The following is a 15428-nucleotide window of genomic DNA, read 5'->3' on the forward strand; positions in this document are numbered from 1 at the left end:
GACATTGTTTGCTTCATTGTGTTAATAATAAAGTCATTTGACATCAGTTTCTTAGCAGAAATTTTTCCAAGTTCTAAATTGGTTTGCCCACTATTGGCCCTCAGTGAAGTCTTCAGTAAATGAACTTGCCCACTAAGAAATGGTACACAGAAGTGAAAACACCCAGTGTTTCAGGGAAGCCCTGTGTACCCTCCCAGTATTCCCTGCTATGGATACTTGAGTTTAATAAAAGAGTTTTAAGTACCTGCTTTATTTTAGGTATTGTGCTGGAGATTCAAAAATATAATGGAAGTAATATCCACAGATAGTGTTTTTAGAGAACAACTCCGCCAGCTGTTCAAATTAAACTAATTCTTTTTTTTTTTTTTTGAAAGATTTATTTATTTATTTGAAAGTCAGAATTACAGAGAGAAAGAGAGGCAGAGAGAGAGAGAGAGGTCTTCCATCTGCTGGTTCACTGCCCATTTGGCTGCAGTGACCTGAGCTGTGCCAATCCGAAGCCAGAAGCCAGGAGCTTCTTCCAGGTCTCCCGCATGGGTGCAGGGGCCCAAGGACTTAGACCATCTACTACTGCTTTCCCAGGCCGTAGCAGAGAGCTGGATCAGAAATGGAGCAGCCAGGACTTGAACTGGCGTCCATATGGGATGCTGGCACTGTAGGTGGTGGCTTTACCCACTACACCACAGCACCAGCCCTAAATTAAAATAATTCTATGAGGCCAGCATTTGACGTAGCAGGCTAAGCCACTGCCTGCAATGCCAGCATCCCATCTTTTTTTAAGAAAACTAATTCTGTGAAGAACATTAGTCCTGTCTTGAGATATGTACCAAGAAATACTCAAAATGTATTTTGTATATGATATATGTTCATAAAGAATTCTAAAAGATGGATTAGAAACGTGTACCTTAAGAATGTAGAGACTGATATTTAATGAATGAAATAATCAATTTTTTAAGTCAACCATTTTATATATGTGTGTATGTGTATGTAATAACTTTTACATATTATGTATTATAAGCTTATGTTTAAATATTTTGCAACTTAAGTGGGAAGATTTTATCTGTGACACTCCAAAGGCTGTTACCTTAGAAGATTTATTTAGGTTGTTGTTTTAGAAGATTTCTTAACAGCCTTACTAACATGGTCAGTGTTCATTCTATTCGGGAACTCCATAATTTCAGTCCATGGTCACATACTTTTTTTTTTGTTGTTCAAATATTAATTAATTAATTTTTTGAAAGGCAGAGTTACAGAGAAAGAGAAAAGACACAGAGAGAGAGAGAGAGAGAGATCTTCCATCTGCTGATTCATTCCCCAAATGGTTACAAAGGCCAGAGCTGGGCCATTCTGGAGCCAGGAGCTTCCTCCGGGTCTCCAGCATGGGTACAGGGCATCAAGCACTTGGGCTGTCCTCTACAGTTTTCCTAGGCACATCAGCAGGGATGCTGGATCGGAAGTGGAGCAGCCAGGATTCAAACTGGCACCATATGGGATATCAGCATCACAGACAGCAGCTATACCCACTATTGTCACAGCACTGGCCCCATTCACATACTTATAAAAAGATATACTGTTGCCTGCATTACTCACATTGGGTTTCAGACTCCAAGAACTCTTTAAAATTATTAATCACTTAGTGATACATATAAAGTATTAATTTTTATCATGAGATATATAAAAATAATTGACTTGTATCCTCAGTAATACGCTCAGGGAATGGAAAATATTTTAGTATCTGTAATGTATATTCAGAGTGAAATGGCAGTAAACATTTTGTGCAATGACTACGTCATTGAGATGATGGAAATTATAATGAAAGGAATAATCATTTGTTGTATTTTAGTTGTAATGAAATTGATCACGTCTTTCAGATGTACAAGACATCTTAAGTCCATCTGATGCAGCTATGCGTAAATGGGCTTAATTATTAGGTATTATTTAGGTAATAAACTTAGCAGTGATTTGTGAAATTTTATATAGCACAGTTCTCTAGCCAGTTTTTAAAGTAATTTGTCAACAGATTGCAAAAGGAAAGTTTATTTCCATAAATTAACACATTTAATAATGACTTTTGTATTGTAGAAGTGCTTGTTTATATGAATTTATAACTCAATTTATAGAGCCTTGAAGTTCTAACATTCTAGTAAAGTGTGCACATCTGGATGTCCCTAGAAGGAATTCCAGCACTGTGAATTTATGTATCCTTGACTTCAATATTTAGTTAGCCTGGATTCTAAATACCATCACAGTAATTGACATGTTATTGGAAATAAAGTTAAGTTTTTCCTTATTTATGGGGATAACTTTAATTTTGAAGAATATGAATCAATTCATACTTGGCTGAAAGCCAGTTTCTCCTTCACTTCACTGTAGCACACACAGGAAAAGCGCACTCGCGTCCTAAGTGCCTTGTGATTCTGCAGTGATTAATTCTTCTCATTATTTTGCTGCAAATTCTCATGACCCTCCGTGATGATTCGATCAGCCACTTAGAGTTTATGCATATTCATATCTCTGTGCTCCTGCCACAGTCGCTCAAGTCTCCTTCACTGACTGGGGTGTGCTTGGTGCAGTAATTGAGCTGCAGTAGATTGATTACTCTGGGGAGCTGTAAGGCCTTTAAAGGTGAAAACATATCAGTCCTGTTAATTAGGAAACAAAAGCTCTGATGGCAAGTTCAGCAGTCAGATATTTCCAGTGTAGAAAAGACAAAAGGTATGATTTGTTCCTTCCGTGAACCCTGTTTACTTTCTAAAATTTGAATTAGATGTATATTAGTGGTAGTGGAGATAGCTCTCTTTTATGAATTTTCATAGAAAACTAATTGAAAATGACTTTATTTATAATATTGGTTAGTACAGTTATTTATGATCTCCTAAACCTTTAGTTTAGGATCTATAAGAATTTGTATATCTCTGAAGCATTGGTAATATTTCTATAAACTAACTTCATATCATACATCCAGTACAGGATGTGGATAAATTATGGTGTTTATAGAACTAAGTTGCTCTGCAATATTCTAACACTTTTTTTGTCAACTTAGTAGTATTAGAGTGAAATTTTATAGATAAAAGTTGAGATAAAAATTGTATAGGTAGAAGTTGAGCTGCCGTTTGTCAAAAACATCCTTTGATTCTTTCTCTTTTTAACCATATATTGTCATACATTATTATGGCAAAAGCGGCCCTATGTAGAACTGTCCTCCAAAAGTAAGCTTGTAATGTAGCGATCATGTAATTTGTGTAGTCCACATCTGTTTTTCTCAGGTGTGGTGTTCTCACATTGTGATATTCTCTTTTCTCCCTATGGTTATAGTTTTCTCTTTTAAGATACAGTACACATACCATAAAATTTGCCCTTTTAATGTATGGTTTTTAGTATAATCACAAAATTTTGCAACCATCACCACTAATTCCAGAACATTTTCATCACCCCAAAAACAAACCCCCTACTCATTAGCAGTCACTCTGCATTTCCACCTACCCCCAGCCCTTGGCAACAAATAATATGCTTTCTGTCTCTATGGATTTGCCTATTCTGAACATTTCGTATAAATGGAGTTGTACTATATGGGGCCTTTTGTATCTGCCTTCCTTCATTTAGTGTGATACTTTCAGTATCATCCACTTTGCTGCATGAATCAGTACTTCATTCCTTTTTGTGACTGAATAATATTCTATTATATTGATAATTCCACATTTTGGGTTGTATTCGTCAGTTTATGAATATTTGTATTGTTTCCACTTTTTGGTTGTTTTGAATAATGCTAATGCATCCTTGCTTTATTCTGGATCTTAGGAGGAAATCTTTCAGCCTTTAGGTGAACATTGAGTATGATGTTAAGTGTAGTTATTTTTTGCTTTTGTTTTTTAAGGTTATTTATTTATTTGAAAGGCAGAGTTACAGAGAGCAGCGAGAGAGGTCTTGCATCTGCTGGTTCACTCCCCAGAGGGCTGCAATGGCTGGAGCTGCACTAATCCAAAGCCAGGACCCAGTAGCTTCTTCCATGTCTCCCTGCGGGTATAGAGGCCCAAGGACGTGGGTCATCTTCTACTGCTTTCCCAGGCCATAGCAAAGAGCTAGATTGGAAGAGGAACAGCTGGCTGTTGAACCAGAACCTATATGGGATGCTGGCACTGCAGGCTGTGGCTTTACTAGCTATGCCACAGCGCCAGCCCCATTAAGTATGGTTTTTTTAGATGATGTTCATCGGATTGAAGAAGTTTCTATTTCAGACTTGTTGAATGTTTTTATCATGAGAGGGTATTGAATTTTGCCATATGCTTTTTCTATGTCTATTGAGATGATTTGTTTATTTGATGCATTATATCAGTTGATATTCCTATGTTAAACATTAGGATATTCTGCAGAGATTTCATATGATGCTCTTTTATTGTTGTGGTTTTAAATAATATGAACCAATCTCTTATATTTCAGGCATTTATTAATACAGCAAAAGAGATTTATGAAAAAATCCAAGAAGGAGTCTTTGACATTAATAATGAGGTATATACATAAAAATATTACTGGCTGATATTAATATAGAATTTCCCTCTATATTTAGATTCATGATTTGATATTTTTAAGTGCTGAAATGCATCCATGATTATCACTTAACATATTGGCTTATGATCATCTAACTGAAATCTATGCATAGTTTAATAATTAAATGTGTATGTGCTAATAAGATGTAACTTCATCTGTGAAAATGAATTAAAGTAAGTGGCCCTACCAATTTCTTAAAAGCAATGGAAAATAATATAAATCCCCCAAAAGCAAAGAAAATCCACTTTCATCTAAGTCCATATGGTGTCATCTGCTTTGGGGAATAATGTTCTAGTGTGTAAATGCATGTACTGTGTCACTAATGCAAGATGCTCTCTGTTTTCTCATATGAAAGAGGGAAATACCCAATCTGGAGCATATTCCCAATATAGCATAGCATGGTTTCAGAAGACTAAATTAATGTACAGAATTGGCAGTTGGCACTTAGCTTTTTGTAAAGTTATTTTGAGTCTGGTTGGTTGACATAACTAGGATAAAATGTGAAGCTTTGAAGCATATAATTCAGTGTTCACTGAAGGCCATCATTTTGACCTAAATCCCCACTCTTTATTTATCTATATTTACTTCAAAACACTTATTGTGGGTATAGCATGTTATTTACTTTTACATAAATATTTTTGCTGTTTGATAGTAAGACTTCTGGCATCTGAGAGAAAATCCCTGGTCCCTGCCCAGTTGCACTTAGAAAAGCATTACGTTGGGAAGCCACTGCAGATCTGAGACTCCTATTAGTGCCTCAGTGGTCTTGGCTAAAACAAACAGCAGCTTACCTAAGGTTTCCAAAAAGTACTTAATTTCCTCACCCTTAACATGGAATAATACTCGTATAGGCTCTAAATCCTCTTCTAGACTTACAGCAGTACTTCTTCAGTTAATTTAAAGGTGACAGCATTCAGAGACTAATGCCAAATAAATTGAACAGTAATTGGGCCTCTGTTTAAAAGGGCATGTTCATTGTTTCTGTCTGGTTTCATATAGTAGCTGACTGCTTTACTGTGCCTTATACAGCTTTGATTGTAATGTGCTGTCAGGAGCCAACAGGCCGTGCTATTTATTTGGCCTAATGCCAAGTCTGACTCCTTGCTTCCTCAAGAAGTTGCTACCAGCCCAGAGGGGGCAAAACCAATGAGCCATAGGGCATGCTTTTTATTAAAGAGGAGTCAAAAGAGCGAAAAGAAACCACATCAGCTGCTGTCAATACTGAGCTAGTGCCAGAAACCCCAAGGCTACTACTGTTGCAGAACAACTGCCAAGCACTATAAATCTGAGATTTACTGTGACGTAAAGTTTCCTTAAGAGCTTAATTTCTGAAGCTACTGTATTACTTTTCTCAATGTGTTGTATTTTTAGGTAAAATCCACTTGAGGGAGTGAGGGTTAAGACATAAGTGTGAGTTTGATGAATGAAAGAACTATTCTGTGTGTGGGTTCTTGGCAAGCTGCCATGTCTTTGGGGATCATAGAAATTATTGATGACACAGAACCCTCATGTGCCCTTAGCCTGTACAGCTGATTCAACATGGAACAGAAATGCTGTGCAGAGAAAAGATTTTATGTTGTGGTAGACGGCACAGGCTTTGGATAATTTTATCATTTAAATATTGCTTTCAGCAATTGTTTTAGATGGTTTCTCCATTATGAGAATTCCCTGAGAAACAAGCATTTCAGTTTCTGTTTACCTTGTATCTAGTATGATAAAGAATGATTTCAGAAACATTTGTTGTTTTAGAAAGAAGAAGCATTCCCTGAGAGTTATTGTTTTATTCCTTGCTAAAAGATAGTTAATATGTCTTTCTAAATTGGTAAAATTGTGTCATTAGGAATTAGCTAGAATATTAAAAAACAAACCCACTAAATTATACAGGCTGGTTGGGTCTGGTTGTATTTATGATTCTGTTCTCTTTGATTTCAGGCAAATGGCATTAAAATTGGCCCTCAGCATGCTGCTACTAATGCAACACATGCCGGCAATCAGGGAGGACAGCAGGCCGGGGGCGGCTGCTGTTGAGTCTGTTTTTACTGTCTCGCTGCCCACTGGGGCCCGCTCACTTATTCTTTCACCCTCTCCTCCTGCTCAGCTGAGACATGAAACTATTTGAAATGGCTTTATGTCACAGAAGACTTTAATCCTTCAAATTCTTGTATAACTTTGAATAAATGGTTCATGTTCACTTAAAAAGACAGATTTTGGAGATTGTATTCATATCTATTTGCATTTGATTTCTAGGTCAATTGATGTGATTATTTTTGTTAAATGTTGTCTTGTGCCCTTAACTACGAACTGAATTGTATTAAACACTACAAAGTCATCTTGAGTATTTTAAATCGGTTTATGTAGTTAGGTTTCCCAATACCTGTGGTTACCTAATGTTTAATATTATAGAACTGTCCTCAGAAAGTTTGTCAATTTTCAAGGCTGTAAGGAAAAACAGAACTCTTTTAATTCTGTATTTATCATTTACTTTCTGTGTATATATAGTTTAATAACTTGCTTGGGTGTAATTTGCCAAGCTTGAATTCTTTAATGCATTTGCATAAATTCTATACTGTTTAGAGCTTAAAGCTACAGAAGCATTGTTAGGAATTGCTTGGACACTGAATTTTAAACTTTTTGACATTGTTAACAAGCATGTTCATCTTTTCTTGTCACTAGTCCAAGGAAAATATGCTTAATGTATATTACTAAAGGCTGTGTACGTGTTAACCTGTTTTAATGCCAAAAGTTTGCTATTTGTCCACAGTTTCCTTAAGACCTCTTCAGAAAAGGATTTGTTTGCCTTAATGAGTACTGTTGGGTTAAAACACAGTATAATGAGTGAAAAGGGCAGAAGCAAGAAATCCCTACCTATGCGCAACTCTTAAGAAGAATGAGTATCCACATTTAGATGGCACATTATGAGAACTTTAATCTTTCCTTAACACAATAATGTTTTCTTTTTCTTTTATTCACATGATTTCCAAGTATATTTTTCATGCAGGACAGTTTTTCAACCTTGATGTACAGTGACTGTGTAAAATTTTTCTTTCAGTGGCAACCTATAATCTTTAAAATATGGTAAGCATCTTGTCTGTTTTGAAAGGGATATGACAATAAATCTACCCGATGGAAAATCCTGTTAAAAAGTAGAAAAGGTTTAGTAATTTACTCAGTGTGGTGGTTTTATCTTTTTTTCCTTTTTTCCCCTTGGTCTATAATGAAATTGTTACAGCAGTGCAAAATAAAATCCTATGTATAAAAGTGTTCTTTTATTTATTATACCACATTTTTAAATGTATTTTTAGTCCATTTAAAACTTTTACATGTATTTAAGTATTTTTTAAAGATCAGAATGTTTAACACTTGCCCATTTTAAAAATTTTGCTAAAATCTCACTATATTGAAATTATTCATGTTGATGTTGTAAGCAAGTATTTTGTCCTCAGCACAAAAGAACATTTATGCCTATCAGAAGTTTCATAAAAGTACAAAACTAACTACTTTCCACTTACTCAATGACTTCAACTGTCTGTGAGTCTTTCCTGAAGAGTCCATAGTACTCTGTCAAGTCTTTGACATTACTCTTCTGGGAAATCACCACATGCTATCATAGTTTTAACCGGCCCCTGGAGGGCACAGGGAAAGGTGAGAGGAAATCTAGTTTTAAGAGTATTTTTATTATTAACTTTTTTCCCCTTCTGAATTGACTGATCTTATTTATCACTCTGTTTACTGATGAAAAGAAAAGGCTAAGACAACTATGGCACATTCTACTCTATATCAAGAAGGAAACAATTCTTTGGGAATTATTTTTAAACTATTGTTAACTTTTCCAGAAGCTTAATCTGTTTCTTTTCCATACTGCCTTTCCTAATCATTTTATAAATTGAGTATAAAAAGAGAAGCTAATGGTAAATAAACAGCAACAAATGAACACATGTATTTTTAATCTGTAAGAAAAGATGGAACCCTCAACTTCAGCAGCCTTAAGGTGCCTCAGTCTGGAGCGACAAGAGCAGGTGGTAGACTTCTCTGCAGCTCATAACTGCTCTCTATAAATCTAATCTACCACCAAGAAATGTATGTTGCAGACCAAAGCAGTGTCGCTGTGATTTCCACTCTATCCCTGGAACAGATAATGTGAAATAGATCTCTACAATTGAATCTTTAATACTAGAATTTAAATTAAAAAAAAAAAAAGATTTATTTATTTATTTGAAAGGCAGAGTTAGAGAAATTTTCCTTCTGGTGGTTCACTCTCCAAATTGCCGCAACAGCCAGGGCTGGGCCAAGCTAAAGCCAGGAGCCACGGGTTTCTTCTGGGTGTCCCATGTGGGTGGCAGGGGTCCAAGCAGTTGGGCCATTTTCCATTGCCTTCCCAGGTACAGTAGCAGGGGGCTGGATCAGAAGTGGGGCAGTCAGGACTCAAACAGGTGCCCATATGAGATGCCAGCGTTGAAGGTGGTGGCTTAACCTGCTATGCCACAATGCTGGCCCCCTAAAATTTACATTTTTAATTGATATTTGATGAGTTTTTATGGCATCTGTGAGTATGTTTTAATAGCCAGAAAATCAGGCACTGAAAAAAAAAAATTTAATGTTTCAACATATTCCAAAATTGTAATCTTCATAAAGACTTTGTTACCATTTTGTCCTTGCATATAATTAGATGAAACCATTAGTTCAAACTATCTAAGGGAGCCGAACTGGATCTTCACAGTTGTTTTGAAGGATATTTTAAAATAACCCATTAACAGAAAAATAGTTCTGATTTATCTGCTAATGATTAAAAGGGTAATAAGTAAGCAAATGGTATCAAAATATTTGTAATAAAAAAATTATATCTTTTGAACACACTAAGTATTTTTTCATAGGTAAAGAAGCCCCATCTCAGTTGCATAAGGTTGGCAATGTGGGGCTAAACTGTATGAGCTAAAAATAATGCCCCCCCCCAAAAAAAAACTGTTTCATAGTAAGAATTTGCTACACAATTAGATCAGTATATCTACCTGTGTTTTAAAGAGTTTAGATTACTTTGGTGTTCACATTAAAATAAAGCCCTATCTTCAGTGTACTACAGTGTTACTTGAAGTCATAATAGGGAACTTTATTTTTAAACTGCCCATGTATGTATTAGTGTTCATTAGTTTTGCAAAATCATGAGGCCAACTCTTGAAAATTGAAGTACAAAGGATGAAAAACCATAATGGAAAAAATGAGCAGATAATTCACTAAAGAAGACTTTCATATAGCCCAAAAATATATTTTAAAAATTCATACATGATGGGGCTGGCATTGCACAGTGGGATAAGCCGCCATCTACAACTCTGGCAAGCCATTGGGCACTGGCTCAAGTCCTGGTTGCTCCACTTCTGATCCCTCCCTCTGCTAATACACCTGGGAAAGCAGCGGAAGATGGTCCAAGTCCTTGGGCCCCTGCACTCATGTGGGAGACCCCCATGGAGCTCTTGACTTTGGCCTGGCCCAACCCTTGCTGTTGCAGCCATTTGGGGAGTAAACCAGTGAATGGAAGATCTCTTTCTATAAATGTCCCTCTCTGTAACACTGCCTTTCAAATAAATAATCTTTAAACATGAAATGATGGATGTTAGTTTGCTTCACTGTGGTAACCCTTTTTATTGTCTATGTATTTCATAATATACTGTATACCTTAATATACATAATAAAATTTACTTTTGAAAAAGTTCAAATGTGGGGCAGGCATTTGGTGCAGAAGTGAAAACGCCAGTTGGGACACCCACATTCCATATTAGAGTGCCTGCGTTACTTTCCTGGCTCCACTTCCAATTTCAGCTTCCTGCTAATGCACACCCCTGGGAGGCAGCAGATAATGACTGAAGTACTTAGGCCTCTGCCACCCATTTGGGAGGCCTGGATTGATTTACACACTTCTACACGCCCCAGTTCTGGCTTTTGTGGGCATTTGGGGAGTGAACAGTGAATGGAAAAATTTCCCCCTTGCTCTCTCAAAAATGAGAATAAGTACATTTTAAGAAGCAGTTGTTTTTAAAAATCCAAACAAGTTAAAGCCAAGATACCATTTCTCTCCCATGAGATGGAAAAATTTAAGAGCAGGATGATACCACATTCTGTTGGTGAAACATTCCTCTGAGTTGGTTGAACTGCGTACTGCAGCTACCTTTCTTGGGGTTGGGATTTGGCAATATCCAATAAAACTCCAAGTAAATTTAGTGTTGTCCCAACAATCCCACTTAGGAATCTTCCCTGGTAATACTCTCCAACAATGCAAAAGTTCACATTCACATGGTTACTCTGCAGCATTGGTTGTAGTTGCAAAGGAATGTAAGTTACCTAAATATATATATATATAGAAGAGTGATCCAGTAAGCAATGTACAGCCACACAGTGGAGTCCTTTGCAGTTTTTAAAAAGCTTTTTTTAAATATAAGTTCTCTAAGAACTCTGATTTCCCAGATACAGTAAATGAGAAATGCAAAGCACAAGAGTACCTGCGATTTACCATCCTTTGTATACAAAGAACACAGTATAAGAAAATATATGTGCATCTGCTCATTTGTGCCGAGGAAACTCAAGAAGAGTAAACCGAAAACTAAGAAGATTAAGAAAAGGGTAGTCGGGATGAGGAGAGGTGACATTTCTCTCTCAGTATTCATTTTTGTATAACTGATTCAGAACTATGGTAATGTTTCCCATACCCCAGATACAGTTAAAATCAACTGTGATGTGCAGGAACTTGATGTACAAACTAGTGAAGGAAGTTAATTACTACAAATGAGTAACTGCCATACTGATGTGAGAAGAAAGAAACCTGCATGGATGATAATAGCATTTCTATACTGTAAGGCCAAAGACAAAATGAACTATGCACAAGTATCTTCATAATTAAAGGATTTGGGTTAGCATTGTAAAACTGCCTTTTGCATAAACTTAAGACAGCAAATAAGAAAATGTGTTGTGGCTGACCAAAGGTTCTCATTGAGAAAGGAGTTGCAAATAACAAAGTCTTGAAGTGGTGTTGCAGATCTGGACTCGTTGATTTTATTTTCTGTAGAAATGCACAGCTTTAGAAATACAGCTGAGTCTATGAATATACATACATTCATTTCCCAGCTTTGTCCATAGACAGGACCCAGAAGTAAAGGCTGCAGTAGCAGCGAGCACACCTATTGCTGTTATTGCCATCTAGTTGGTTTCTAAATGTCATTCTCAGTGGATATTGAGCCTTTTGAAGAAATGGGTGATTCCTAGGCTGGGGCAGCAGAATTAGAAAATGAGCTTGGATGGGCTGGGACTGTGGCAGAGTGGGTAAAGCCACCACCTGCAGTGCCGGCTTCCCATATGGGCACCAGTTTGAGTCTTGGCTGCTCCACTTCTGATCCAGCTCCCTGCTGATGTGCCTGGGAAAGCAGCGGAGAATGGCCTAAGAACTTGGGCCCCTAAACCCACATGGGAGACCTGGAGGAAGCTCATGACTCCTGGCTTCAGTCTGGCCCAGCTCTGACCATTGCAGCCATTTGCAAAGTAAACCAGCAGATGGAAGATCTCTTTGTTTCTGTCTCTCCCTCGAACTCTGCCTTTCCAATAAAATTTTAAAAAAATTTTTTAAAGAAAATCTTGATGCCAAGGAAAAATAAGGAAGTGCTCATGGGATGAGGAAAGGCATGTCAGTGGATACACACGCCAGCATACTGCTTCATATCACCAACTTAAACAACTAATACTAGTAATGGCTTGTAAACTATGGAATGGAATAAATGTCCATGGGTTTATATTGATAAAAATGATTGACTAAGTGAATGGGGGAGCAGCTCTTACATTAGAACACCAATTAGAAGAAGAGAAGGTATGATGTAAACAAGAAATCAGCACAATTGATATTAAAAGGATAAATCAATGAGTGTAATTAGTGGGCAAAGTATGACAAGAAACAGAACATGGATAGTCTAAGGTATCTCCCCGTGGGGGCCAGCATTTGATGTCAGCATCCCACACCAGAGTACCTGTGTTCGAGTCCCAGCTCTGTTACCTATACCAGCTTCCTGTTAATGTACACCCTGGAAGGCAGCAGGTGATGGCTCAACTACTTGAGCCCGTGCCACCATGTTGAGACCTGGATTGAGTACTGGGTTCCTGGCTTTGGTCGGACCCAGTCCCAGCTATAGCAAGCATTGGAGGAATGGACCAGCAGATGGAAGCTATTCTCTCTCACTCTTGCTGTCTTGTAGAAATTAATAAAAGTTGAAAAAGTTACCTCCCCACAAGATGCTACTACAAAAGGAAAAATAGTAACTTGGTGGAAAAAACCTAGCAGACATCACCTTCATCAAATGATCAGACATGAAGACAGCATGTGCTTTCTGAGGGGGGTGCACTGAGAACACAATCCCATGGTATTGCCAAAGAGATACAGCTTCAACCTACTAAGGAAACATCAGACACCCAAGTGGGGCAACATTCAACAAAGTAAATGGCCAGTGCTCTTCACCCATGTCAAAGTCATGAAAGATGAAGAATGAGGAGACAAGTTGGAGGAGATAAGGAGACACGACAACTGAATGCAATGCAGTGCTGGCTGGGTCCAGGAAAGACCATTAGTGAGAAAACTGGCGAAATATTAAGTCTGTAGACCAATAGTATTTGATGTTTTGTTTTATTTTTAAAGGCAGAGTTACAGAGAGGCAGAGAGAGAGAGAGATCTTCCATCTGCTGGTTCACTCCCCAAATGGATGGAAGAGCCAGAGTTGGGCCAATCCGAAGCAAGGAGCCAGGAGCTTCCTCCTGTCTCTCATGTGGGTACAGGGGCCCAAGGACTTGGGCTATCTTCCGCTGCTTTCCCAGACTCAAACCAGCACCCATATGTGATGCTGGCACTGCAAGTGGCAGCTTTACCCACTACGCCCCTAGTATTAGCGTTGGCCCCTAATATTTGGTTGTTAATCAGTGCTAATTTTTTGATTTGACAACTGTCTTATGGTTACATAAAAGTCTAACCTTAGGGGGAAAATAATTGACAATATATGGAAATTGCTGTTTCTAAAACTTCTCCAAGTCTAAAATTTTTTAAGATTTATTTATTTATTTGAAGGGCAGATTTAGAGGAAAGACAGGGAGAGATCTTGTATCCACTTGTTCACTACCCAATTGGCTACAATGGCCAGGGCTCGACCAGGTCAAAGCCAGGAGCCAGGAGCTTCTTCCAGGTCTCCCAGGTGGGTGAAGGGACCCAAGCGCTTGGGCCATCCTCTGATGCTTTCCCAGGCACATTAGCAGGGAGCTGGATCGGAAGTGGAGCAGCTGGGACTGGAACTGGTGCCCATAAAGGATGCTGGCACAGCAGGCTGCAGCTTAACCTACTGTACCACAGTGCTGTCTCTAAAGTTATTTTGAAATAAGTTAAAACATCATGAAGCCTACAAAATTCAGTGTTGGAAATATAATGATAGTGGCTTTGTTTTTCCTTCTACTAATGCTAACTTCTTGCTTCATGAAATTGTTTCTGTGTACAACTACTTCCTTCATAACTAGCTAAAAGAAGACTTTTTCAAAGGAAATATTCTTTCCCAAATTCTTATAAAATATTTTTTGAAAGATTTATTTATTTATTTGAAAGTCAGAGTTACACAGAAAGAGGAGAGGCAGAGAGAGAGAGAGAGAGAGAGGTCTTCCATCCGATGGTTCACTCCCCAAATGGCCACAACAGCCGAAGCTGCACCAATCTGAAGCCAGGAGCCAGGAGCCTCCTCCGGGTCTCCCACGAGGGTGCAGGGCCCAAGCACTTGGGTCATCCTCCACTGTCCTCCTGGGCCACAGCAGAGAGCTGGACAGGAAGTGGACCAGCCAAGTCTCGAACCAGCGCCCATATGGGATGCCAGCGCTTCAGGCCAGGGCGTTAACCCAGTGCACCACAGCGCCGGCCCCCAAATTCTTATAAAATATACTAGAACAAAAGCACCTCCCTTCATTGGACTTGGAATCCAAATTTTATTTTTCATGGATATTAAAACAGAGATTTTCAGAAGAATTGCATTGTTACCCTATTTTGAGTGTATTAATTGTAAGAATCTTACTGATTTTTTTTTTCAACAGAGATTCCAACCTCTCCTTTTCTAATGCTTATTTATTTTTGTCTTTTCGGGTGAGGGGAGAGAGAGATCTTCCATCCATTGGTTCACTCCCCAGATGCCCACAGTAGCCAAAGCTTGACCAGGCTGATGGCAGGAGCCCAGGACTGCATCTGGTTTCCCACATGGGTGGCTGGCAGGGCCCCAAGCTATTTAGCAATCTCCTGCTGCCTGGCAGGTTGCATCAGCAGGAAGCTGGATTGGAAGTAGAGGAGCCAGGACACAAACCAGGCACTCTGATATGGGGTGTGAGAATCCCAAGCAGCAGTTTAACCTGCTATACCACAGTGACTGCCCCTACAGATTTTTTATTAATCCAGTGTATAAGTTTTTTCTATTGCTGCTGTTACAGATTTCCAGAAATGTGACTTTAAGAAGAAAAATAACATCTGACAGTCCTGGATGTCAGAAGTGTCACAAAAGCAAGCTCTTGGCAAGATTGTAGTCCTTTCTGCAAGTGTTAAGAAAAATCTATTTTCTTGCCTTTTCTGGCTTTGCAGGGTGGCCAGCATTCCTTGGCTTGTAGCCCCCTTCCTCCCTCCACCTTGAAACCACCAGTGGTCAGGTGAGTCCTTCTTACATCACATCACTCTGAGAAGGAGTTGAAAATCTATCTGGTAAATCTGCCTCCAGACACTTACCAGCAAATGGGGGAAAATCAGAGCAACCCAAAGGCCATGTGGGTGGGTCAGTTCCTTATGCAAAATAGAGTTCATCTGCTATTGGCTGAGCCACGCCCCAGCCCCAGATGTTACAGAAAAG

General features: G+C 38.5%; 1 protein-coding gene across 6 annotated transcripts in view; it reads left to right on the top strand.

Annotated features, from left to right (window-relative positions):
• RAB2A (RAB2A, member RAS oncogene family) overlaps positions 1-15428 on the top strand; it is a 115662-nt gene that overhangs the window by 87873 nt on the left and 12361 nt on the right. For 3 of the 6 annotated variants that reach the window (XM_051843285.3, XM_089334566.1, XM_089334564.1), the window contains 2 exons: positions 4438-4506; positions 6478-7803. The exons of 2 other annotated variants lie outside the window; for them this stretch is intronic. In XM_051843285.3, the coding sequence (XP_051699245.1) occupies positions 4438-4506; positions 6478-6573 (165 nt within the window). In that variant the 3' untranslated portion in view covers positions 6574-7803. 6 annotated transcript variants of the gene reach the window in all.

The sequence above is a fragment of the Oryctolagus cuniculus genome, chromosome 6 (assembly GCF_051225735.1).
Source record: "Oryctolagus cuniculus isolate XC-2025 breed Fujian yellow rabbit chromosome 6, ASM5122573v1, whole genome shotgun sequence".
Classification (NCBI taxonomy): Eukaryota; Metazoa; Chordata; class Mammalia; order Lagomorpha; family Leporidae; genus Oryctolagus; species Oryctolagus cuniculus.